Source organism: Tetrao urogallus (genome assembly GCF_951394365.1).
Source record: "Tetrao urogallus genome assembly, chromosome: 7".
NCBI classification, from domain to species: domain Eukaryota; kingdom Metazoa; phylum Chordata; class Aves; order Galliformes; family Phasianidae; genus Tetrao; species Tetrao urogallus.
In genome coordinates this window covers 51,136,982-51,163,476 of record NC_136820.1, presented here as the reverse complement: position 1 = coordinate 51,163,476, position 26,495 = coordinate 51,136,982, and the positions used below count along the sequence as shown (strand labels likewise).

Genomic DNA, 26,495 nt, shown 5'->3' with positions numbered 1-26,495 from the left:
GCTTTCCACAAGGGGACACTGAGCAATTTCTACCCCCTCCTGAGCCCGACAGCCTGCATTTGCTCCCAGAGGGGACAAGAGTTGGAGCTGGTTGTTTGGGGCTACAGATCCCAATGAGAGGTAAAGAAAAGCAACCCAGGGAGAGCAGCCCGGATAGCGATGGGAAATGCCAAACCAGCACGGATGCATACACAGGGACACCAGCATTTCACAGTTGCTCTGCATCACGCTCCGATGCAGCTCCTTCTGCTCATCATCCAGGAGGGCCCACTCATCCCTGCTGAACTCCACAAAGACATCCCTGAAAGTCACCGGCAGCTGTGGGCAGAGGGCTGGGCTCAGTGCATCTGCCAGCTCCTCCCAGCCAGCTCCCAGACCCTGAGAGCCCCATTAGCAGCCCTTCAGATTCACCAAAAGGCCCCTTCGCCCCTCCTAATGGGCCCACAAGCAACCTCCAGGCTCACTCTCAGCCCCCTCCCCCCATCAGCCCATTCAACCTCTCCATAGCACCATATGCATCCCATAGGCTACTGCACTGTTCCCAAAATGATTTCTCAGTCCTTCAAAGGCCCGTCATTGACCCCGAAACCTAAATCCAGCCTGCCTCACCCTTCTCCCAAAATCTCTGTGCAGGAGCCCCATGGCTCAGTACCAGCCCCAGACACCCCCAGCCCCCTTCTGGCCCTGGAAGCAGCCCCCAGCTTCACACCCAGAGCATCAAACGCCCCCAAACTGCTAAAAAAGCATCATCCCCCAGCCTCGGTTCCACAAAGTCCCCATCAGTAACTGCCAGACCACCTCACAGCCCCACAGACAACCTCTCAGCCCCCCACAAACGGACCCCAGCCTGACACCCAGACCCCCATAAGGAAGCCCTACGTTGATCCCCTGCCCCACAGACATCGCCTCAACCCCCAGGCTGACCCTCAGCCAAAGGCTCCATAACAGCCCCCAGCCTGACTCCCAGCCTCAAAACAGCCCCATAACGACGCCAGGACCGACCCCAGCCCCCCGATCACCCCCTCAGCCCCAACGAGCAGCCCCCAGCTCAATCCCTGCCCCCAACAACCCCGATCAGAGCCCCCACGTTCACCTCTGCCCCACGCACCTCCCCAGCCCCCCAGCAGCACCACCAGCATTCTCAGTGCAGACGTCCAGCCCGGGAAGCTTCACCCCCAAAGCCACCGGCGACCCCCAGCCCCACCGACACTCCTTCACAGCCTGAGGGCCCCCGAGCAGCTTCCAGCCAGACCCCCAACCGGCCCCACAAGCAGCCCCCAGACCCACCACAACCCCCACTGACGCCTCCCCGAGAAGGGCCGTACCGAGGGCAACCGCGGCCCCCAGGCTTCCCTGTCCCTCAGCGCAGCCTCTGCCCGCTCCAGCCGCCGCTCCAGGGCCTCGATGCGGGCGTACAGCTCCTCCATCACCACACCGACACCCGACGGGACGGGACGGGGCAGCCCACGGCGCCGGCCCTCCCCCATCTCTCCCACCGCAGGCCTCGTGCAGGCAGCGCCCCCTGCTGGTCGGGATGCGCGCTGCACCGCTCTCTCGGCTCACGTGGCGGTGCCGCCTCTCCTCGCCGCGCATGGCGCCCTCCGGCCGACAGGGGGCGCTGTTGCAAAGAGCGGCGGCCAGGCGGCACCTCCCGGCGGGACGGCGCCAGGTGCGGTCGAGGCGGCGGCGGCGGCGGCGGCTCCGGGTGCGGGGCAGGTGGGCCGGGGTCCTTCGGTTCGGTTCGGTTTGGCTCGGTGCGGTTCGGTGCCGTTGTGCGGGGACGGGAGCGGGGTCTGGGTGACGCTGTGTGGGGAAGGAAGCTTGGGCCCGGTGTCTCGGCACAGACTTGAGGCCCTGGGTTCGGTGCCCGCACGTGGAACGGCGGCCGGTCCCACGGCCCCGTCCCGGTGCCGTGTAGTGGGGGCGAGGCCCGGCTCTCCTGACCCCGCACGGAGAGATAGCGGCCCGGTCCTGCCGGCCCCATGCCGGGGAAAGCTCCATCTGGGCGCCCTGGCAGAGGTGAGGCCCCGTGTCCCCGCACGGAGGGATGCGGAGGGCTGGGGTCCCCACGTGGGATGAGGGCCCCGTGTGGGGGCAGGCCGCGGTCCCAGGTGAGAACCCGTTCCTGGTGACCTGATACGTGGGGGGAGAGCTGGGGTGGATGTCCCCATGCAGAGCGAGGGCCCCGGTGCCGCTGTTCCCTACCTGACCTAAGAGCCTGTTTCCCAGCGGAATGGAAAAGCCAGGCCCCGGTGTCCTCTGTGTGGGGTTAACAGCCCGGTCCTGGTGTCCCTGTATGGGTGGGGAAGGCCGGGTCTGGGGTCCTGGCACGGAATTAAGGCCTCGCTCCTGGTGTCTTCACATGAGGTCACTGCCCTGGTCCTGGTGTGCCTGCCATGCCCTCACAAGGCAGGAACCCCAGTCCTGGTGTCCCCATGTGAGAGGCTCAGTCCCGGTGTCTCTGTATGGGGAGGGAAGCCCGCTCCCGGTGTGCCAAGGCCTCACAGCTCTCCCTCCCACCCTTAGCAGCTCAAGGACCCTGCAGGACACCGGGAGCAGAACAGCTGCCGGCCTCAGCCTGTCCTTTGGAGCAGGACATGGCCTCCGCGCTCCCCGGCAGCTGCCTCTGCTCATCCGGCCTCCCTCAAGCACCAGGTGAAGCCGTGCCAAGCAGCACCGCCAGCATCTCGCTGTGGACAGTGGTGGCTGCAGTGCAGGCGGTGGAGAAGAGCGTAGAAGCCCACGCCTCCCGGCTGCTCAACCTAGAGCGAAGGACGGTAACCACTGAGAAAAAGTACTTGGACTGTGAAAAAACAGTGGTGGATTTTGGGAACCAGCTGGAGAGCAAGCTGACCGTGCTGGGCACTCTCATCCGGGAGTACGGGCAGCTGCAGCGGCGTCTGGAGCACATGGAGAACCTGCTGAAGAACAGGAACTTCTGTGTGTTGCGTCTGCCCTCCGGCCTCAAGGTAACAAACTGCACCCACAGGGTGGTGAGGCACTGGAACGGGCTGCCCAAAGAGGCTGTGGATGCCCCATCCCTGCAGGCATTCAAGGCCAGGCTGGATGTGGCTCTGGGCAGCCAGGGCTGCTGGTTGGCGACCTGCACACAGCAGGGGTTGGAGCTGGATGAGCATCGTGCTCCTTTGCAACCCAGGCCATGCTGTGATCTGGATGTTCCCTGTGGGCACTGAGTGTGCCCCAGTGCTGGTGGCACCTGGTTGAGGTTTCCCAGGAAACCCTTTCTTTCCCCAAGCACATCAGCTGCCTGTGAGGAGGATGTTTTACTGTGCTGGAAATGCAAATACAACTGGGGGTGGTTGTTTGTATGTGTATTCCAGTTTATATTTACTCGAATCTCTTTGCAAAAGGACAGATGGTTACTAAATCCCCATAAAAATAACACTGAAGGAAACAGAACGGTGAGAAACTGGCAATATGCTTGCCCTGAATTAGCACAGAGGAAGAAAATTCTTCAGACTGAGGATCTGAGTCGTAACGATGCTTTGAGGCATAATTTCTTTTGTCCTTTCAGCACCTGATGCACGGTAGCAGTGATAAATAGAAATGCAGAAGTTCTCTCTTTTCAGTGCTGTAAGGATGGCAGAGGTATCTGCGTCGGGGCTGAGTTTGTGACTTTTACAATTGCAGGCCCCAGAGGCATCTGAAAGTGACACGGCTTGCTTTGCTGAGCAAGAGTGGGAGAACCTGGAGGAATGGCAGAAGGAGCTGTACAAGAACGTGCTGAGAGGGGACGGTGAATCTCTGAACTGTCTGGGTAAAGAACGCTTTTAAAGTCAGTTCTTGGTGCTTCTGGGTTAGCTGCCGTGGGGAACTTTCCTGCACTCAGGAGCCAAAGCTGTAGAAGCACACAGAGGTCTGTGCCCGCTGCCAGCATGGAGCACAGCTCGTGTTGCATCCAGAGCCTCAGCGCTCAGTGGAGTGGGAACTGGCTGCTGACTCTCCCAGAGCCCTGCTGTGTGCCAAGCCCAGCCTACCAGCCCCTTCCCTCGGGGCTCTGGGTGTTTTTGGTGCTGGGGTGGAGTTGGCTGCCCAAGGCCATCTGCTGGTGGGCCGTGCAGAGCCCCCCGTGCAGTGGGCTCTCACTGGATGGTGTGTTTTGGCCAATGGAGCTGTTCTGGGGCACGCAGCTGCTGCCAGTACTGTTTGAAGAGGTACATTCCTCCCCGTGACTACTGTAGGCTTGGCTTGGCACCTTGTTCCCTCTCCTGTCACCTGCAGCAATGAGAGCAGTTTGATGCAGCACAGAAACATTAACATTTCTGTTTCTCAACAGATTATGCCATCTCCAAACCTGACCTCTCGTCCCGGCTTCAGAGAGGAGAAGTGCCCTGCAGTGAGGTGACCTCAGGACAGAAGGAGATTCCTACAGAACCGAATGCAGGCAAGAGATGAATTGGTGGCATTTTTTACCCTTGGGGATAATGAGTGTGTGGTGCTGTCCCCAGACAGAGAATATGCCAGGTGATGGTCCTAATTTACTATGAAAGGAACTTCTCAAGGAGAGCAAGCTCCAGGGGAATGACAGTGTCAGAAAGCACGCAGTGGGTTTGATCTTTCCCATTAGCAGAATATCTGTTGATTAGATCTGATGCAGGCAGCTGAGGCAGCAAAGAAGGAGTGCAGTGCCATAGAGAACAAGAGCAACTTGAAGGAAGAAAACAGCATTCGGGGGTGTGAAGGGAGCATCTGTGGGGCTGGGGGTCAGCTGAAGGGGTCCTTCTGGGACCGGGTGTCTGCCAGGCCCAATGAGTGTTGGTTGGAAAGTGTGTGCCTGGATGTAGCACCGGGGAGGATGCTGTCCTGAAACACTGTCAGCTGTGGGGGAAGAGGAAGCCCCCTCCCTGCAGGGCTGAGAACAGCAGGTAGTGCTGAGGAAAGGTTGTGTAAGAAATTGGGGTGGCAGGGAGCAAGCTGGGTGCAGGGAGGGAAGAGCCAAAGTGTGCTGTGATACCCAGTAAGGGAGTTTTCTCTTGACATCAGCAGACTTCAGCATTCCAGAGCCGAGCTTCGCAGGAGCCCTGAAGCAGAATGAAGAGGTGTGTGCGGAGGAGCAGGAAGCCACGGAGGGTGCAGAGTTCACTGAGCTCAGCGTGGGTGAGTTCTGAGCAGTGCCACAAAGTGCTGTGCCACTGCAGAGCCGGTGCTGCATGAGGGCACCCCAGATGTTCCCCCTGCATGTGCCGGGCCTGGGGAGAGAGCAAGAGCTGTGCTGAGGTTGAGAAAGCGGACTGAAATGTTACGGACTATAGGAAGATTGAAGTGATGGGTAGACAAGGCGTTTCTGATAGTTTCCCCTGGAATTTCTTCTGCTTGGTGGTAGCAGTCTCAGAGGAAGGAGCTGTGCTGCAGAGGAGTCCCTCAGCACATACCTGAGGGCTTGATACCAGCTCTGCAGTCATTTCCTTGTTTCATACTTTCTCCCTCACTCTCAGTCCTGGTCTCTGTTTCTTCTTGTGCTTCATCAGAGGCATCCAAAGGTCTTGTTCAGTTTCTGTTGGTATTTGCCCTGCTGTGAGTGCTCTTTTCCACGTCCACCCATAGTGTCACCTCTGCATGTTGTCACCTTGTTACGTACACATCCAGAGCAGCACATCTCAAGTCAAAAATTGGGAGTGTTGATGTGTTCCCCTTCAACAAAGAGGCTGCACAGGGGGGTCACCACATCCTGGGAGGAGAGGGAAGGTGGATCTCGTGGAAAGGGCCGCCACTGTCTGAAGAGTGTGAAATACTGGGACGTTGGTGTATGGAGGGCAGCAGATGCAGTGGGAAGCAAAAGTCCTACCCCAGGTTCATGAGATCTTAGCACCTGGGAGGAGGAGGACAGCTGGAAGCAATTTTGGAAGCTCTGGGCAGCGCTGAAGTGTGTGCTGTCTTGGAAGGCAGCGCTTCTCTCTGCTCCCTCTGTTGTGGCTTCTGACACTCGCTGCTCAGCCAGCTGGAAGGGCAGCACTCCTGTGCTCTTCACTCGTATTCTGTCTTGTTTGAGTCCTCCAGTTGACTCGATCGGTACAGCAGTGTTTCATGCTCCCTGCTAAGAGGGGCCTGTTTGATGCAAGGGTGGTAGGGGAAGGACGGGCGTTTTAGAAGCATCTCTGTCTCCCGGCAGTGAATGTCCCCTTTGTTTTTCTCCTCAGTTCCAGCTGATGAGGTGATAGCATTCAAAATAGAGCAGCTGGACTCTGATGAATGCCTGCAAAGCTCAGAGTGTCCCGCAGCTTTATCCGGGGAATCGGAAGACGTGGTTTTCCAGAGCGCCAACGAGGTGCTGCCCTTTGACAGTCAGTACAGCTCTGCTGTGCCCCTGGGAAACCAGAGCATGAGCAGGTTGGTGCCATCTGCTTCTGGGGAAGGCAATCTTGGTGAAATCAACACCGTCACGTTCTACAGGCAAGAGTATCCCGAGGAGAGGCCTCACTCATGTGTTGCATGTAGGAAGGGCTTGTGTCTGAAGAAGATGCTGATGATGCAGCAGCAGAATTACAGCACGCTGTGTGGCAGTGAGCCCGCTGAAGATGAGAACATCTTTATCCATCAGCCTCACCAGCAGATCCACGTTGCCACAGAGAGCTTCAAGCAGAACCCGAAGGTAAAAGCTTCTGCTGGCGTCTCAGCCACAAACAAGGCACGTGGCAGCTCCAGGTGCATGAAGAGCATCAGCAGCAACCGCAGCAAACCGGGGCACCCACAGGGGAAGCCTTACAAGTGCAGCAAGTGTCAGGAGTGCTTCTCCCAGAAGAAAACCCTCATCGTCCACCAGCGCGTGCACTCGGGTCGGAGCCCGGGGGTCCTTTGGTGCTCATACTGTGGGAAGACTTTCAGCCATCCCTCCAATCTGATCCGGCATCAGAGGATCCACACTGGGGAGAGACCATACCAGTGCAACGAGTGCTTGAAGCGCTTCACCCAGAAGCAGCACCTCCTTCAGCACGAGAAGATCCACCTGCGAGAGAGGAACTGCGCCGTCAGGAGTCACACGAGGGAGGCGCCGCTATAGGGCTTCTAGGTTGTGCAGGGCTCACATGGCTCTACAGCCCCCGGGTGAGGAAGGCAGGAGAGGACAGAGTCTCTGCTGCTCGGCATCAAAGTCTCTATTTATCATAAAGTAGAATTAGGATCCACCACGGCATGACTGCCCTCTTCTTCGTGGTGGTGATGATGCGATACCTCATAGTTAGCTGAAAGTCTCTTAAGAACAAAAGTGTGTCGGGTCTCTCCAGGTTTGAGTCAGTTATTTGAACTGGTTACAGCAAGCAGCTGCTTTTCACCTGGAGTTTCCCTCCCTGCATTCCTTGATGAATTTCTGCTGCGCTCAGTTTCGTGGGCAAGCTTGAGTGACATGTTTAAAGGACTCCAGGATATTAAAGACATGCACGAGAGGAAGTGTCACTGATGACTTGCAGGGAGACTCTGGGTTTGTACTGCAGTGACAGGGGAATTCCCTTTTTGGCTTGCTTCTGAGCACACCTAATAGAGGCAGCATTGCCCAGGCTCCTCCTGGTACCTCTTGGACTCCTGGTGGAACTGAAGGGAGAAACAACTGATAAGCCAGAGGCAGTGCTCAGCTGTGCCCTCAGGCTGAAGTGAGCGCTGGGATAATGTTCTGTATCTGCCCCTGCATTAACACTTTTTCCTTTGTCTTTATTGTCTTCATCTCTCTTTCCTCCTGCTAGCGTGGGGTACGTATGCTCTTTTGATAATAGAGATGGGCTTTCATTATATCCCAGAAGGAAACGCGTTCGGCCAGCAGCCCCAATACATCGTGCAGCTTCAGGGCTCACAGTGCTGCCCGACCTGGCTTAAAGCTGCTCTTTGATCTCCCCATTGCTCGTGGGGCTTTTGAAACCTCTCTGCCACTTCCTGGTCCCCAGGTGCCCACTAGGACAGGTGCATGTGGCTGGCTCGTGCTTGCAGGGACAGAAGTGTTCCTGGGCAGGTCTGTTAGCTGGAAGCTCTTCTGGCCCAGCAGTGAGCTCTTTCCAGGACCTCGCTGTTCAACGCCACCTGCCCTGACGTTGGAGCACAAGACAGCAGTGCTGCTGTGCCTGTTGCAGCCAAGCGGCGAGGCAGCTCCAGGCTCTGGTTTAGGCTAACCTGATTCCTGCAGGATCTGGAGCAGGTCGGGGTGAGCCTGTGTGAGCTTGTGTGAGCTTGTGTGAGCCTGTGTGAGCCTGTGTGAGCCTGCTCATCCGCAGGAGTGGCACAGAACTCTGCTGCAGGAGCGTCAGCCGCTGCAGGCATTTCCCTGACACGTCTGCCCGTGGCCTCTTCTCATCCTAGTGCTGCTGAGTTCTTTGCTTTCTGACGTGTCTGAGCAGCTGTGTGTGTGGTGAGCCTCTCTTTGTGTACTCACCTATTTTTTTTCCCCAAAAATATCCCTGGGGACAGACAGAGTGTTCTGTGTTTTGTCACTTGTCAGCGTTCAGTGCCCGCTCGGTACCACGAAGCACTGAGCGCGGACCGGTTTTGCTTTGCTGTGCAACATGCTAAGCAGAATCTCTTGGCAGTCAGCAGCAGAAGGCATTTGACATCCAGACAATCCGTTTGGGCCTGTTCAGTAAACTGATCCGTCCTCCAGTGCTTCCTGCTGACAGCTGCTCAACTGCTTGTTTCCTCCTTTTCCTTGCGTAGACTGTGAGCCCCCAGGGCAGGGAGCACGTTTCTGTCATTTGCAAATGCCAGTTCAACCTGCAGCGGTAGATACTTGATTTTTTTTTATTACCATAACATTAAACTTGAATGGATGAAAGCTGTGAAGCCTTAAGCACTTCTTTTTTTGGGGGGGGGTCTTTTTGAAAAGCACTTTTCCTGCTTGCTTGGCCCCGGGTGTGTGTCCATAGGGAAGGGCTGTGTGCGTGGTCACTGAGCTCTCAGGGGTCCTGCTGTGTTTGTAGCACCCTGCCTCACTGATGGGAAGACACACACCTACCTTGCATCACAAACACAATGGAGTTGTGGTTTTTGATTGCATTTTTGGGTTTGTTTTGATGCTGCAGTGGAACCTGAGCAGGAGAGCTGATTTCCATGTGTGTGTATCTGAGATTCAAACGGTGTCACAGTGCCAATGGCACCTACAGACAGGATGGAAATTACTCATTGTGCTGTTCTTACCCTGCAGGCAAAACAAGTCAGTGCTGCCATCATAAAATTTTCAGCAACCACAGGATTGCTGAAGGATTCGGTCATCAGGGGGAAATTCTTTACCCAGAGAGTGGTGAGGTGCTGGAACAGCTGCCCAGAGAGGCTGTGGTGCCCCGTCCTTGGAGGTGTTCAAGGCCAGGTTGGATGGGGCCCTGGGCAGCCTGGTTTAGCATTAAATGTGGAGGTTGGTGGCCCTGCATGCGGCAGGGGGTTGGAGATTTGTGATCATTGAAGTCCCTTCCAACCCTGGCCATTCTGTGATGCTGTGATTGCAGCCATCATCAGTTTGGCCCATTGGAGTCGAGGCAGAGCAGGATTATTCTGGGATACAAAGTTGGAGGTGCTGTTGCATGAAGCAGCAGCGGTGCTCTGTGATGGCAGCAGCCTGAATCTTGGCTAGGATCACTTTTGTGGGTCATTCTACAAACCAACAACTACAGGCAACTTTTATGTACTGTTATGGCGTGGTACAAAAGGAGACAGAAACAATGGAAGTGCAGTGTTGCCACCTCTGCTCCGTGTTGCACTGCTGTTGTGTGAAAAGTTGGTTGTTTCAGTGTCACAGGATCATAGAACAGCCTGGGTTGCAAAGGAGCACGATGCTCATCCAGCTCCAACCCCTGCTGTGTGCAGGTCGCCAACCAGCAGCCCAGGCTGCCCAGAGCCACATCCAGCCTGGCCTTGAATGCCTGCAGGGCTGGGGCATCCACAGCCTCCTTGGGCAACCTGTGCCAGTGTGTCCAGCAGTGTGGGCTGGAAAGGATGACACCATCCTGACAGCACACCTCTGATTTTGATGGGGAGGCTTCACATGGTAGCTGCTGCCGAAGCTCCGTATTTCATCACTTACTGATGCCACCTTTGATAATGCAGATGAAGCTGTAGTTCGTGCAGTGAGTCATAGTTTCCCTGCTTGAGCTGAGCTCTTGTATTTCAGAGATCAATATGTGTATTTATAACAGATCACGGAGCTATTTTGAGCTTTGTGCTGCTTCCATTTTAAAAATTCAGCCCTGAATCCAAGAAGAAATGCCAAGCGGCACAGGAGCACACTGATCTTCCAAGGAGAAGAGAGGAATCCTTCCCTTGCACAGATGCAGCGTTGCTTAAAGGATGGATCAGAAGCTGCAGGGAAGATGCAGGAGGACATATTTCAGGAGCTTCAGGTCTTCCACGTGCACCCTGGGCTGCGTGGTGGTTTGTTCACTGCAGAACCTTCCGCTGTTAGAGCTGCTTCAGATGCAGCTCCACGTCTCTGATTGCTTCACCGCTTCAGATCTGCTTGGTGAAAGCCTCTCTGAGCGTTGTGCCTCATCGAGGCAGGAATTATTTGCGTGCCATTGCTGCCGCTTCAGTGTTTTGGAGAGGCACACCGGCATCCAAGCTCCTATGCACCAATTAAACAGAAGACATGAGAGCGTGTGTAGGTGCAGAGAAGGCCCTGTCCTCTGGCAGCCCTCAGCAGCAGGACCAGAACAACGCACGAGCCACACAACTGCCTCCATGTCCAGCTGGGGTGGGCCGGACCCTTTGGATGTGCAGAAGGAGAGTTTCTCTGCTCCAGCAGCCCTTGGTAGGGGCCCATGGAGGCCATGCTGGGGAGCTCACCTGGCTCTGGTGGCACAGCACCACATCTTTGGCATCACGGGGCAACTCTCGGCCAGGAGCAGCTGCTGCCATCCACACAGACACATGCAGTCTGTTGGGCGCTGTCGCACGCGGCATCCTCGTCTCTGTGTTGGAGATGTGGATTTGATGCATGGGCCGTTTGGTGGGTGAGGAATTGGCTGGTGATTGCACTCAGAGTTGTGGTCAGTGGCTCAATGTCCATGTGGAGATGGGTGACAAACGGTGTTGGGACCAAAACCATCTCATGTCTTTGCCTGCAGCTTTGCTGATGACACCAAGCAGTGTGCTGCAGTCTGACATTGGAGGGAAGGGCTGCCCCCCAGAAAGGGCTGAGATCAGGCCATGCAAACCACCTGTGGTCCAAGAAGGCCAAGTGCACAGCGCTACAGCCAGGTGAGGGCAATGCCAAGCACAGACATGGACGGAGCAGCGCTTGGATTGAGTGCAACCACGAGGAGGAGGACTTGGGGCTGTCGGGGCATGCAGAAGTGAACACAGGTGTGCTTACAGCCCGGAAAGCTGCCCGTGTGCTGTGCTGCACCGAAGCAGCATGGCTCTCATCCCCCCACAGTGCTGTGCTCTGCTCAGGGGTTGAGGTGAGGAGGTGATGGTTCAGGGCTTATGATGGAGGCACCTCCGTAGGGACACCTGCATTAAGTGGAGGACCTCGGGTATTTTTGGCCTGACTGCAAATCTCCCATTAGTTTGATGCTCCTCGGGAGGTTGGCAGAGCAGAGCCACGGAGGTGACACCTCCAGATCCCAGCTGGGATCCCGCAGCAGTGATGTCTGCTGTGCTTTGGCCGTGGTGGCACCACGGAGCTCCTGAGAGGAACCACAGGCACAAGGATGGGCCCGGGCTCCTTCAGACCGCAGACCCGCAGTGTGGCTGAGGATGGGGACCCTCGGGGTCCAACCCAGCAGGGCCCCCCGGAGCACAGCGGGGTGGGAGCTCCCCGAGGAGGAGAGCCCGCAGCCGCCGTCCCAGCGCAGAGCTGCGCGCAGGCAGCTCCTGGGCTGCAGTTCGTGCTGGCGCCGCGTGCCGCCCCGGCAGCGCCGAGCAGAGCGCGGCTCCGTGCCCCGCGACCCCCGCCGGGCTCCGTTCCCCGCTCCGCCCTCCCGGCGCGGCAGCCCCGCCTCCCGGTGCGGGACGGCGGCAGAGGGCGCTGCGGGGCCGGCCGGGGTTGCGGGCCGCTGTTCGTACGGCCATGGCGGGGCCGCTGCTGGGCCGGGCGGTGTCGGCGCGGCTGCTCCGCCTGGAGGGCCGCCTGGCGCGGGCGGAGCGGCGGCTGAGGCTCGCGCTGGCGCTGCGGGGCCGCGTGCGGGCGCTGGAGCGGCGATTGGAGCCGCCTCGGGGAGCGCCGCGACGCGGGGACGGAGCGGAGGGTGCGCGGCGGCACCGGGGCTGCGGCCGAAAGGACGGGGAGGGGAGCGGAGCCGCGGCGGAGAGCGGAGAGCGGGAGGAGATCGCGGCGCGGCTCCGCGCTGCGGGAGCGGAGGGCGGCGGGGAGGCAGCGCTGCGGCGCGGCACGAGGAACCGCTGTGCGTCCGATCAGAGCTTTGGGAGATGTGGCCGAGGGATGCGGGCGGGCCTCGCTCAGGAAGGGGCGCAGCCAGAGGTTCTGCTGGGCTTAGAGTTAGTTTCGGATACGGGAACTGATGTTGCCTGAATTCCCCACGCAGAAGACGGCGGTGTCTGCGTTAAGAAGGAGGAAGAGCCGCGCGCAGCGGCGCAGGAGGAGCTGGAGGCTGCGGGAGCGGAGCGGGAGCCGTGCCCAGGTGAGCAACTGCGTGCCCCGGGGGGGAGAGAACGGAGCCACTGCATTCCAGGCCTTGTTGGGTTTTTTCTTCTCTTCTCACGCATTTCAAAGCTTTGCTGGAACTCCTGCAGGTTTTGAACCGAGCTGGCAGTCCCGGCTGTTCGGCGGCGTTCCGTTGCTTTGGTGGCACTGCTTTGCCTCGCTGAGCAGCTGCTGTGCTTTGGAGCTGACTGCCCTCACTCCATACAAAGGGCAGCAGCTCGCTGTGTTGGCGCTGACAGTTTTATTTGGTCTCCGGCTTTGGGATTTTTAGAGGCTCCTGTGAGGTTCTGTGAATAAACCAGTGTAGATTTTACCTGTGTAAAATCTAGGGTTGGGGGAAAAAATCAAATCAGAACAGGTCTCAGCCTTGTAACGTCCTGAACTTGAGCGCTTCTGGTAGGCTTGCCGTGGGCTTTTCCCTTTACAGAGCCAGCATTCTTTGAGCCTGAAGCTCCAGGTCAGACCAAGAGAGGCACAGAGGTGTACGGCAGGGAGCTGCCCGGCACAGCGCATGAAGACCTGCCAGGAGATGCAGGTGAGGATTCCCTGTACAGCTCCCACTGTAGGAATGGCCCCTCAGTGCCTCCTGACCTTTTGTCTCCCCCGAGGCTTTGTGGGTGCTTCTCTGATCTTTGTGAGCTCCCAAATCTCCTCTGCTTCGTGTCTTTCTCTGGTGTTTCTCAGTTGTGTACATTTTCCCCAACAAACAGAGTCGCAGAGCTGCGTGACTGCGGTCTTGTCGTGGATTAAACGAGAGGAGGAGCCGCACTGCCCCGAGCAGCAGGGCTCAGAGAAAGAAGAAACCCCTGCAGAGCCAAGTGCAGGTCGGTCGTGAATTTCAGCTGAGATTTCTTGGGATAGTGTGTCTAATTTAAAGCTTTTTTTTCATCTATTAAAATTCATGGCCTTATAATGTAAGCCATGAAAGAACAGGTGCAAACCTCAGTCTGCCAGTTGAGGCTTGTTCACAAAGTAGGTTCTGTGCTTTCTCTCCCCCAGCAGCCTCAAACTGTCCCAAAAGCTGCCTTGGATTGTGGTTGAGGGGCAGTTAGGGGACAGAGGCACATCTCTGGATGCAGGCTCAGCCTTAGGGAAGCTTTAGCTGCACAAACCTGCACTGGGATATTAACTGCAGTCTTGTGGAGCACAGCTCCGGAGTGCAGCTCCTGACTGGGTGATTGAAGAGGGGATGCATCATCTTTAAGTTATTTAGGCGTGGTAAAGTTACTGTAGAGTAAATTAGACTCTCAGTCCGCCAGTGATCTTATGGGAACTGCCTCCCTGCATGGTTCTACCCCACAGAAACAAAGAGTCATCCAGGATATTGGCTTGGTGGAAGGCTGGATCAGCTCTGCCTACACCTTTCCGTAGAGATTCCTATTCTGGCTGCTCTAAGAGTCCTCAGAGCACAGCAGGAGGAATAAGAGCTTGGGATGTTCGTGCAGTGTGGATGGTGCTGGTCTCAGTCGGCCACCCGTGGCCCTTACAGTGCTCAGTGGAGCCTTTCTGTAGCAACTCTGAGCAGTTGGATGGGACACAGGTCTCAGGGGACAAAAGAATCACGGAGCATGAGAAGCCTGAGCTGAAGACTGCTGAGGAAAATTAGTCTGAAAAATGAGACACTGGAAACTTTAATTCTAGAAAGAGGAAAATTGCAGAGCAGTGGAACGAGAGGCAGAGAAGAGTGGGATTTGCTTTGTCTGGGGTAAATCTAGAGCTGTGCCTAAGCCGCTGAGTTGCCCGGTACCTTCTGGGATGGATTGTTAGGAGTCAGAAGAAAGCAGGAGGGCTTTCTGGAGGACAGGCAGCTGTCAGCTCTGGCTGCCTTGTGCCAGCAGCACTGGGATCAGCTCCAAGTCACGGGAGCCTTCCTCTTGCCTCAGCACTGCTCTCAGCTCTCCCCGCAGCAGCCCAGCCTGCAGAGGCAGCAGCTCACGTACAAGGAGGGGTTGTGTACACTGAGCTGTTTGCCTGGCTTTGCTGCCTCAGCGTGGACCTTTGCTTCTTCAGCTGTGCAGTGGAGCGCTGAGCTGCGGTGCTGTCTGCCCTGTCGGAAACACAGGGAACTCAGGCTGACACGTTAGAGAGCTGAATGAGAGCCGAAGGGGAGGTGTCACATTAGTGATTATTCACCTTGATTTGAATTGCAAAAAGGACCATTTGTGTTCCTGGAGGTTTTGTTTCAGTGGAACACTGGTTTTTCCCTCTCCCTCGTATTAAAGCCTCCCATCATACTGCCTCCATCCGTCGGTTGGCACCGTGCGGCCGTGGATGCGGCTTCTGGATACCATTAAGAGATTTCCTTAACTGAAAGACTGTGGAATCTGTCTGTTTCAGTGCATGATGAGAACAGAAGGAGGGACTGCCTGGCTGACAGCTCTGTAAGCACGATGTGTGACTCCGACATGCTGGAGAGACCTGAGGAGAAGTTTCACGAGGATCCCGGCTCCGCGTTGACGTGGGAAAGTCAGTGGAGCTCAGAAATGATGGAAACAACCACCAGCAGGAATGGCTTTGGGGGTGATGCTCAGTACGACCAAGCCTTTGGCGAACAACTGGATCTCTTTATTGCTCAGCCAAATGATGTCAGAAAGAGACTGTGCGTGTCCAGCAGGTGTGAGAGGAACTATATCCAGCAGGAGCATCTTCCAGCTCTGCAGGGAGCCCAGGAAGAGCTGCTGCCAGTCCCCAAGTGTGAGAACAGTCCCATCGAGGCGGCCTTCCAGCACCCAGTGGATGCTGCAGGGGAGAAGTTTGAAGGGCTGCCGGCCAAGCTCGTGCCAAGCAGTGCAGGTAGAACCAGGCTTCGTGAGCACAACGGCCTTTGCAGAGAGGAGCGGCCGTCGATGGGGAGTGGAGGGAAGCTCCCTGCAGAGAATTTGCTATCCAGCCCCTGCGAGGCCGACCCACGGGACGTGTTGGAGGCGCCCAGGGGTGGCTTAGCGAGCCAACAGCAGAGCCAGGGCAGGGGGAAGTCCTACATATGCAACGACTGTGGGAAAAGCTTTGTTTGTCACTCCTGGCTTGTCCGACACCAGACCTCTCACACGGGTGAGAGGCCCTACAAGTGCTCCGAGTGTGACAAAAGCTACAGGAGGAAGGATTATCTCTTAAAACATCTGCGTCGCCACTCGGGAGAGGGGCTTTTCCCATGCCACCTCTGCAGCAAAAGGTTCGTACTCAGGAGGAGTTTAATTAAGCATCAGGAAAGCCACGTGCAGAGAACACATCAGACTGCCAGCTGGCCCTGTGCAGAGATCAGGGAATCCGTGCTGCACTCCAGATAGGAAATCCTGCCCTGCTGTGGGCAGCCGAGCGGGTGCACAGCGGGGTCTTCCAGCTCAGCACTGAGCTGAGGTGGCTGTTGGATGGCAGCTCCCTGCGTGGGCAGGGGAGAACGTTGGTGTTTATTTTCCACAGAGTGCATCGGGGCGATCTCTGGAGCTGCCTGACGGCTGCAGGGCAGTTGGACCGATGGCCTTCAGGGGTCCCTTCCAACCCTAAGGATTCTATGGGATATGCAGGAAATCTGCAGCGCTCACAGCTCCTGAACCCACTCTGGAGAGAATTAACATCGACACAGAGCGCTGTGTAATGCTTCGGGCTGGAGGACATCCCAGATGTCATCCCATGGCATCTCAGAGTCTGGGAACGGATCTGTGGGTGACTTCAGTATCCTGTACTGAGCACAGGGAGCCGTGTGAGCTGAGGAGGGCTGCGTTCCACCTCCTGTGGTGGTGCAGGGAGTTCCCATGTGACCCCACAGCACGCTGTGCCTTCTGGGCAGCCTTCAGGTGCTTCTCCGCTGTGCTTTGCTGCACTGTCGCAGCTCTGGACGGTGTTGTACAACTTGCTGAGTCCTGATAACGGGCCCTGTAAACCTTTGTAGAACGTCCTCCTCGAGGCGTTGAGTTGCTGCGTTTTTAGGGGGGGAGGGGCGCTGCCGGGTCAGATGCGCTGCGACATCGCGTTGCTTTTGATAATAAAGAAGCTTCTTGTGGCTCTCAGTGACGCTGAGCCTCGCAGGGTGGAAATGCAGGAGCTGAGGCCGAATCAGAGCCAGGTTCCCGGCTCCCACGTCCGGCCCGGCTCCGCGCCGCTGTCGTTATGGCAACGGGCCTGCTGTGGGCGCTTCCTGTGACGTCACGCTCGCTCCTCCTCCAATCAAAACGCTCTGCTTTCTCCATTGGCCAGCCTTGGGAGGACGCGCGGCACGTGCCCGCGTTGATTGGCGCTAGTCGCGCGGGGGGGCGGGGCAAAGCAGCTGCAGGCCAATGGCGAGGGGCGGCGGGGTGGTGCTTCGCGCACCGAGCGTTCTGATTGGCTCGCACCGGGTCGAGGGGGGCGGTGCGCAGCAAGATGGCGGCGCCGTGGTGGCGGTGAGCGGGGTTGTGCCGGCCGGCCTTCGCACAGCCCTCCTGAGGGCCGCCGGGACGAGCCGCAGCGGCGCCCCGGGCACCCGAAGCATCGGGTTCAGGCCGGGATGTTTGGCTCTGGCCTTTTGTCGGGGCCCCGGAGTGAGCTTGGTGGCGGAACGCGCGGGGTTCCTCACGGAAGCGCCGGTTAACGAAGGGCGTTGTATTGCGGGAAGTCCGCGCCGCGCGCAGCTGTGTGCGAACGGCTCCTTGAAGCTGGTTTAAAAGGTTTTTCCCTTTCGGGTGTTTCGGTCGCTCCAATGCGGTGAAGCTGAGCGCTGCTGGGGCTGCGGCCCGCGCACAGCTCTTCCCGCTCTGAAATCCCTGGTTTTACCAGAGAATTGCGGCCCGCTTCGAACTAAAGCAGCTGGTGCCCCTGCTGCCCTCCTTCTGGCGCGTTACTTCCGAGCTGTTCCCATCTCTGCCTTTAACGGCTTACTGCTCGGCGCTGAGCTGCCCGAGTGCCGCCAACGGGGGCTGCGAGGACGGCGCCGTCACTTTTGATGGTTTCCCTCTCCAAAACAAAGCCCCCCTGAAGCGGTGGATCCACGCCACGGGCCGGGACGCGGGGGCGCCTTCCAAGCACCGGCGGTTGTGTTCAAAGTGCTTTGAGGACGGTTCTTTTGAAATCAACCCCTTAAAAATTAAGAGGAGCAGATGGCTGCTGAAAGGGGCCGTTCCCGAGAAGTTCATCCTGGGGGAAGATGGGAACCGGCTCACGAGGAGCCCTCACAGCCTCTGTGGTGGAATAAGTAATTGAACTCGGAAGCAAAGCCAGAGCTCCTGAAGGTAATCAGGAGATTTCAGCTGTGTTTATTTCTCTTAATAGGAAGGATTTCATGCAATGCCAGTCAAGGAGGCAGCAAAGCGGCGTTCAGAGGTTGGTGGCAGAGGGGACTGAATGCATCTGGGAGCTCTCTGTGCTCAGGTTCCAGCTGCAAACGCTGCATGCAGTAGCTGTGAAGGCAAAGTGTGAACTGCTTCTCACCATGGATGTGTGGGTGCTGTGTTTGGGTTCAGACTGCAGCAACAGGGGCCGTTGTTCAGCACTGCTCAGCTCAAAGATCCGGATGAATCAAAAGAAATTAATGGCAATATGAGAACACATTTTTAACATTTTGCCTTCAGTCTCTTTTAACATAAAATGTCTTAATCGTCACTATTCGTAGGGCTTTAATTTTTGTTCGCATCACCTTCTGAGTCTTATCAACAGGGGAAGCTCTTGGAGCCAGATCTGATGGACTGCAGCAGCTCCTCAGAATGTGCTTTAAAAACACTCTGAAATTTCTTAGGTTTTGATTGTTTTATTAATTCAGCAACTGTGATTTTATTATTATTCAGCAACTGTGGTTTCCAATTCGCTGACTGTGGGGTTTTTTTTACAACTAATTTTTGGCTCGATTGCTTTAGGAAGTCGTCAAGTCACATTATTTTAAAGTCATCTTGCTGCTTCCATGCTCTGTGTAGAAATGACAGGAGGAGATTGAGCTGTAAGCTCCATAGGTCGTGTGCTGTGCTAACACTGTTTGAACAGAGGGCTTTCGAGTGTGTTCAGCACAGCACTGGCATTGAATGCTTTCTGTTTTAGGCCCGTGGGACGTTTGGGAACGTGGCAGCACAAGAGGGGAAGAGTGGCAGAAGGAATTGTACGAGGAGGAGGTGATGAAGAGGATTGCAGGTCTGTAAGCACTTGGGGTGGAGGTTATTTTTCCCTTTATTTCTGAAGGCTGAGAGATCTGTGCTGTTTCTAAGCCTGCCTCTGGGCTTCCGCTCACTCCTCAAACCCTTGGATTCTGTTGTGGATTAACCTTAATTCTGAGCGTTTATGAGGGCAGGCCTTTGCACGATCGGAAGGACTCGCTTTTCTAACAGCTCCATGCGTGCTGCCCACCCCGCCCTCTGGTGGTGCGAGGAGCTGAAGCCGCACGCTGCACGGATGGGGTGAGAGGGGCAGTGGAGGTGCTGCCCTGCCAGAGAGCTCAGGGCCTCCGTTGGTGCCCCAGGTGATGCGTGTACTGCACACGAGGGGCGAAGGAGAAAAAGGCTTAAGCCATAAAGCAAGGAAAAGGTTTAAACGCGGGAGTTAAGAAGCTGCCACGGTGATGGCCCTGTGATTAACGAGTCACAGTCGAGTTCTGTGTTCCTTCATCGTCCCCAAATCCCACCGTGTAGTTTTTGTGATTCACCCAAGAGCGCTGAGCTGTGTTTGGTGCAGGGTGGTTAAATAACACCAGCAACACCCCAGGAAATGAAGAAATCTCATTGGAAGTGAGAAGCATGGAAGTATGAAAGTAGAAGCATGAGGTACCTGACGACATTTGAAAGCACTGCTTTTTAAATCTGAAGCTGTGAGCCCCTCTGCTTCCTCAGCTTTCAGGTGATTCCTTGGGCTCACGGCAGAGCAGACCTGATGCTAATTACAGGCTAATTACAGGAAGGTGCTCTGATTGCAGACCTGAGGAGCCCCAGCAGTTGCTTGCTCTGCTTTCTGCTTTGTGATGCTTCAGTGCTGTTTGGGAAATGCTGATTTTAGCCTAACCTCATTCTGTTGCTATTTCCAGTCTCTCAAATGTAAAAATCCACAAAATAATGCAATGATGTAATTCCACCTTTTTACTCTTTGCGTAGCTTGTGGTTTTTACGCACAGCTGGAATCGGCAGACAACGGCCTCTGTTTTTTTGTACAACTCTGACCTGATTAAAAAAAGAAGAGTTTGTGCTGTGCACTGCATGAGAAGGAATCAGCTGGAGGAAAACAAGTGTGCCAGCAAGGCAGCCAGGAGCCACCGATGGCACAGTGCACCCAGTGCTGAGGTGCATTGTGGCTGCATCCGTTCAAGACCTCCCACTTGTGAACACTTGATGAGTTTTCAATCTTCTAGTTATGATTTCTGGAATTAAAGATGGGAAGACAAATACTGCTGCTGTTCCTAGCTCTCCCCTGAGGTGCCAGGGCAGCTGTGGCAATCATTTGCAGTCGTCTCTTCGTTGGACCCATCTGCAGAGGGAAAGGGAGAGCTGCATTTAGAGTGGTTGCACAGGTTTTCATGGGAAAACGGTGCCTCAAAGTGTTTGCTTACAGTGCTGGCACCCAAAGTGTTGTCCTTGGGGAAAGCAGAAGGCTTTTCATAGAATTTTTCATGGAATCATGGAATCACAGAACGGCCTGGGTTGCAAAGGAGCACAGTGCTCATCTCATTCCAACCCCCTGCTGTGTGCAGGTCGCCAACCAGCAGCCCAGGCTGCCCAGAGCCACATCCAGCCTGGCCTTGAGTACCTGCAGGGATGGGGCATCCACAGCCTCCTTGGGCAACCTGTGCCAGTGCCTCACCACCCTCTGGCTGAAAAGCTTCCTCCTCATATCCAACCCAAACCTCCCCTGTCTCACTTTAAAACCATTCCCCTTGTCCCATCACCATCCACTATTCACCCAAAGGCTTCTAAACCTTTCACACCAAGCAGGTTCACAGCAAGAAGCACCAGGCATCATGCATACAGACTGTGGTTGAAGCTTTGGTCACCACGCAGCCCCAATTGGACAGCAGAGAGCTCACGCAGGAGCGCTGCCCTGTAAGTGGGCAGAAAAAGCCTTACAGAAAAACCCAAACTCACCAACCTGAACTGATTGGAGGCCCGACGCCTCACTGGGAAAGGTTTTGTGTTCTGTTACCAAAATGTCCTCCAGAGGTGATGGCTTCTATCAGCTGCAGGGGAAGGTTTGAAACCAGACGATGTTACTGAGCTGAATAAAGCTCCCAATGTCGCGGTGTGCTTTCTGGGTGGTCCTGTGTGGTGTTGGACTCCGTGCTCCTTGTGGAGCTCTACTGTGAGTCAATGAGAGGCACGGCTGGTGTCGGCCAAAGGGTGGTGATTAGGAGCTGGTGTTAATTGGTGGCTGGATGCTTCGTGTAGAGCTGAACGGAGCCGTGTTGACTGCACCCAAAGCATTATTTAAGGAGCATTCTAATGCAAGGATGGGGAAGCAGTGACGCTCCGGTTCAGACCCCTGAGACCCCCAGCCCATCCCCACCGTGCCCACAGCCCCGGGGCCGCATCCCCACGGCTCCTGAGCGCCTCCGGGCTGGTGACACCTCCCCGGGCAGCTGTGCCAGCGCCCGACCGCTGCTTGGAGAAGAAATTGCTCCTAATGTCCGTCCGGAGCCTTTCCTAACACCCAACCCGACGCTTCCAAGCACGTGAGGAACATCGGCAGTCGATGTGAAGAGGAGGTCGCGCCCGACCGGCCCGCTGAGCTCCTGCGAAGCAACGGGCAGCGCGACGGGGAGCTGCGGGCATTCCTGCTCTCCCCCGCGAGCCATTCTGCCATTCCGGATGGGTGCCGAGGCGGGTCGGACCCCGTCCGTGGGGTGAGCACCCGCTGTGGGCAGGGAGGGACCCGAAGGAGCGCGAGGCGCCCTCGGTTCACGGCCGGCACCGCCGCACCTCTGGCGGCCGAGCGTCCCCTCCTAACGCTCCGGGCAGCCGCGGCGGAGAGCCCGGAGCCGCGGGCACCGCCGTCCGCCCGCTCCCCGCCGTCCCCGCACGGGGCGCCCCGGGGCGGCGATGCGCCGCGGTTGCCGCCTCCCCCCGGCTCCCAGCGCCGCGGTGCCGGTGCCGCCCGGTGTCGGTGCCGGGCCGGTAGGCGGCAGTGCTCCGCTCTCTCGCCGCTCCCCGCCCGCTCGGCCCCGGGAGCGGATGCAGTTCCCCGGCTGCCCCCGGCTGCTCGGCGGGGCGGCGGGGCCCGGCCCGCAAGGCGCTCCCCCCCGCGGCGCTCCCGGCGGCGCTCCCCGCGGCGGCCCCGCTCCGTGCGCGGCGTCGGGCGGTCCCGCGGCCCCGCTCGGCAGCGCTCTCTCCCCGCCTCGGCCCGGTCCCGGCCTGCGGGGCCCGGCGCAGCTCCGCGGGGCCATGGCGGAGTGGGCTCCCGCACAGGTAAGCGCGGCCCGGGCCGACCGCCCCCCCTCGCCCCCCCTCCGGCCCCGCGCGCTGCCCGGAGGCGGAGCCGCCCCGCCCGGCGCTCCCGTAGGGCCCCGATGCGGCCCCCGCGGCCCCGCTCCTCCCCTCCCCGGCCGCCCCCGGATGTCCCCGTCGACACGCGTCCCCCCACCCCTCGCCCCCCCCGGTGTCCCCTCTCCCCCGCCGCGACGTCCCGCAGCTCCGCGCCGCCCCGTCCCCGCGTCCGACCCGGGGGGATCCCGCGTGAGCCGACCCAGAAGCCCCCCCCTAAAAAACAAAGGTGGGAGGGGGGGGGGGGTCCCGCCCCGTTGCCGCCGCAGGATGCGGTGACCTCGTGGGCGGCGCTGGGCGGTGTGGCCGGGGTGTCGGGCGGAGTGGTGACCCCGGGGGGGGGGGGGGGGGGTCCCTTCTAAGCGCTGTGCCGCGTGAGTCGGTGCGGCGATGGGCTGGGGGTGGGAGAGGTCTTTTCCAGCTGCAGTGAATCGCAGGTGGCACGTGGGGACATCCCGGGGCTGTGCACGTGTGGTACGCGGACACGCTGTGGTGGGGCTGGATGCTCCTGGAGGCCTTTTCCAATCGTTGTGGCTCTCAGCGTTGGCACGATGGGATGGGATGGGATGGGATGGGATGGGATGGGATGGGCTGATGGGTGGCTGGTCGTTGGAGAGGTGGTCTTCCATCCTCAGTGATCTTCTGACAGTGCAGAAGGGGCGGTGGTGGGACCTGGTGATCTCGGAGGTCTTCTTCAACCTGCGTGGTTCTATGGAAGTCGGGGTGGTGGGGATGGCTGGGCGTCATCCCAGAGGTCTTTTCCAACCTTCGTGGTTCTGTCATTCTGTGATTCTCAGAGTGGGGCTGTGGGGGTGGGACGCGGTGGGACTTGACGGTGGTGGAGGACCTGTCCAACCACGAAGGTTCGATGGTTGTCGGAACAGGCATTGGTGGGGACGGGTTGGTGGTCGGACGAGACGGTCCTGCTCCAAGCTCTGTGATTCTGCAGCCCCGTGACTCGTGCTGCAGCCTCTCCCGGGCTCGGGCACAGAACGGGGTTGGGACGACGCGGGGTCACAAGGAGCAGCGCTGCCGCGGCCCCCCAGCGCGTGCCTCCCCACGCAGGTGCAGGAGTGGAACGTGGAACCCCCCCACCTGATGCCTCTGCAGCCACCGCTGCTCCCGGAGCGGGCGCACGTGAGGGAGGCACAGCTGCACTCAGCCGAGGCGTCGCTGTGGACGGTGGTGGCCACAGTGCAGGCGATGGAGAGGAAGATCGACCTGCTGGCCACCCGGCTGCTCAGCCTGGAGGGCCGCTCGGGAACGGCCGAGAAGAAACTCCTGGACTGTGAGAAAACCGCCATGGAGTTCGGCAACCAGCTGGAGAGCAAATGGGCCGTGCTGGGCACCCTCATCCAGGAGTACGGGCTGCTGCAGCGGCGGCTGGAACACGTGGAGAACCTGCTGAAGAACAGGAACTTCTGGGTGCTGCGCCTGCCCCCCGGCCCCCGCGGGGAGGTGCCCAAGGTGGGGCCGTGCCGGGGCCGGGTGGGGGCAGGGGGTCCCGGAGCCCATCGGGATGGCAGCGCTGAGCTGCGGGGTTTTGTCCCTTCAGGTGCCGGTGACGTTTGTTGACATCGCCGTCTACTTCTCGGCGGAGGAGTGGAAGAATTTGGAGGAGTGGCAGAAGGAGCTGTACAACAACCTGGTGAAGGAGAACTACGAGTCGCTCATCTCCTTGGGTACACGGCCCCGTCGGGCCCATATCGCAGCCGTCCTGCCCGTCCCCCATCACCGTCACAGGGACGGCCCGGCCGCTGCTGTGACGCGCGTTGTGTCCCCCCGAGCAGATGCGGCACTGTCCAGGAGTGACACACAGCCCCGGCTGGAGCGTGGGGACGTGCCCTGCGTCCCCGATCAGCAGGACCTGGAGCAGCGCGAGATGCCGGCAGATGCCTGTGCGGGTGAGGCACCGTCTCGGCCCCAGCCCCGCTGCCTGTAGGGTGCACACCTCCAGCATCCCGTCCCTACAGGCTGCGCTGAGGCCATCCGGTCCCACCGGCTGTGCTTGGTCACCTGTCCCCATTGGACACCCCGTGGTCCCCCATCGCTTTGGCATACCCTGTTGTCACGTGGCCCTGTGTGCTGGGCTGCCGTCAGCCAACACCATCCAGTAGTCACCTGTCCCCATGGGATGGATGTCTGCCGGTCACCCACCCCCGTGGGATGTCCTGTCGTCACGCAACCATACAGGATGTCTGATGGCCACTCGTCCTTATCACATGGTCACCTGTCACCATGGAATATCCAGTGGTCACCAACCCTGTGGGATGTCCCATGGTCATCCAACCCCACGGGATATCCTGTGCTCACCCAATCCTGTGGGATGTCCCATGTTTACCCAACACCGTGGGACATCCCATGTTCACACAACCCCGTGGGATGTCCTGTGGTCATCCATCCCCACGGGCCATTCTGGGCTCACCTGTGGGATATCCAGTGGCCACTCATCCCTTTGCGATGTCCCATGGTCACCTGTCCCTGTGGCATGTCCTGCAGTCATCTGTCTTCTTGGAATGTCCCATGGTCACCCATCCCATGGGGTGCCTCGTGGCCACCCGTCCCTATGGGATATCCTGTGGTTGCCCAACCTATGGGATGTCACATGGTCACCTGCCCCTATGGCATGTCCTATGGTTACCCATCCCCACAGCTCCCCTGGGGAGCTGCACACAGTCCCGTCACTGCTGTGGGACAGGGGACACCCTGGGGCAGTGTGTGGGGTTGTGTTGGGTGGCCGCAGCCCGGCGCCACCCAAATCTCTCCTTGTGCACAGAGCCGCTGATCTCCACCTCCGACATCCTGTCCCGGATCAAGCAGGAGGTGGCATTTGTTGGGGAGCAGCAGTTTGGGGAGGAGCGGGGGATGCCCACCGACCCCTGTGCAGGTGAAGTCTCCATTGCCCGCAGCATCTGCCGTCCCTCAGCACGGTCCCTTCCCCACAGCCCCATGTCCCCATCCCTGTCCTTCCCCACAGGTGCAGACGCCCTGATCACAGCTCACGACTTCTTGTCGTGGATCAAGCAGGAGGAGGAACCGTGCGTCAGGGAGCCCTGGGAGCTGCCAGAGAGGGAAATCCTGCCTGGTCCCGTCCCTGGTCCTGGCCCCGGTGAGCAACAGCCCACAGCCACTGCAGACTGTGCCGATATGGGCTGGGGTTTGGCCCCCATTTTGCCCCAGTGGGTGGCATGGTGGCAGTGAGGCCGTGCCCCTGTGGTGCTGTGCTCTGGTGTTGATGTGGGTTGGGGGTGGCACTGGGGAGACCCCACTGGGGTGCCCCGATGGGCATCGTGGCGGCGGCGAGGACGGCCCTGCCTGTGTGCTGCGGTGCCCTGGTTGAAGCAGGAGTGGATTTTAGGGCCACTCTGTCCGGAGGGAGCCCTGGGGTCCACATTGTCGCCGTGACCCCAGTCCTTCTGTGGTCAGGATGCACTGGAGACCACGTTGTTCCCACGACCCCGGTGCTTCCATGCCGGGGATGCAGTGCAGAGCACGTTGTCGGTACGGCCCCACTCCCCGCCAGCCGCTGACCAAAGCTTTCCCCCCGCAGCCGGTGAGGCGCTGCTGGTGAAGATGGAGGAGCAGCGCTGTCCCCGCGCCGAGCCCCCCGAGGAAGTGCTGCCGGGCGCCTCGGGCGAGCTGCTCTTCCCAGCCCCGAGCTTTGGGACCCCGGAGGGACAGGCCGTGCCGGCGGCGGCCGGGGGCAACGCGGCAGCGCAGCACAGACTGAGCAAAGCGCTGAGCGCCGAACCGGGGCCGGCGGCCGAGCCGGTGGGGGTCCCGGTGCCGGTGTCGGTGTCGGAGGAGCGTCCGCACGGCTGCGCCGAGTGCGGGAAGAGCTTCAGCGGGAAGAAAAGCCTCCGCATCCACCAGCGCAGCCACGCGGCCGAGCGGCCGTACCCGTGCGCCGAGTGCGGCAAGAGCTTCAACTGCCACTCGGGGCTGGTGCGGCACCAGATGATCCACCGCGGCGAGCGGCCCTACAAGTGCACCGAGTGCGGGAAGTGCTACAGCCGCAAGGAGCACCTGCAGAACCACCAGCGGCTGCACACCGGGGAGCGGCCCTTCGTCTGCGCCGCCTGCGGGAAGAGCTTCATCCGCAAGCAGAACCTGCTCAAGCATCAGCGCATCCACACGGGCGAGCGGCCCTACCAGTGCCCTGCCTGCGGCCGCAGCTTCCGCTACAAGGAGTCCCTCAAGGACCACCAACGCGTGCACGGGGCCGAAGCCGGACCCCCGCCGCCTCCGCAGCCCCCCGGGTTGCCCCCCGGAGATTAGGGAGGGGCGGCCCGCGGCTGCGGACTGAGGGCCCCCCCCCCGTCCCCGGCACCGGCGGCTCGCGTCGGCCACGGAGCTTCGTACCAAACGCGGGCGGCCGGCCCCGCCGAGGCCAGCCGCTCGCAGCCCCGCGCTCATCCCAACCCCGACAATCCGGGGAACGACGGGCGGAGCTGCCGCCGCCGGCCGCGTCCCCGTCCCCGCCT

At 58.9% G+C, this 26,495-nt stretch overlaps 2 protein-coding genes across 2 annotated transcripts; both read left to right on the top strand.

The window, feature by feature from the left end:
• Window positions 1-2,597: 2,597 nt before the first annotated feature.
• LOC306948614 (uncharacterized protein) lies at window positions 2,598-15,879 on the top strand (the record flags this gene model as incomplete). The annotated part of the gene is made up of 8 exons (XM_079538266.1): window positions 2,598-2,969; window positions 3,652-3,778; window positions 4,298-4,405; window positions 5,005-5,118; window positions 12,474-12,569; window positions 13,050-13,127; window positions 13,303-13,416; window positions 14,930-15,879. 8 exons carry the CDS (start codon window positions 2,598-2,600, stop codon window positions 15,877-15,879), a joined length of 1,959 nt encoding a protein of 652 aa, XP_079394392.1.
• Window positions 15,880-21,702: 5,823 nt separating this feature from the next.
• On the top strand, window positions 21,703-26,289 carry LOC306948615 (zinc finger protein 783-like; the record flags this gene model as incomplete). Its single annotated transcript, XM_079538267.1, has 7 exons — window positions 21,703-21,936; window positions 23,077-23,478; window positions 23,567-23,693; window positions 23,802-23,915; window positions 24,788-24,898; window positions 24,989-25,120; window positions 25,562-26,289. 7 exons carry the CDS (start codon window positions 21,703-21,705, stop codon window positions 26,287-26,289), a joined length of 1,848 nt encoding a protein of 615 aa, XP_079394393.1.
• Between the last annotated feature and the right edge of the window lie 206 nt (window positions 26,290-26,495).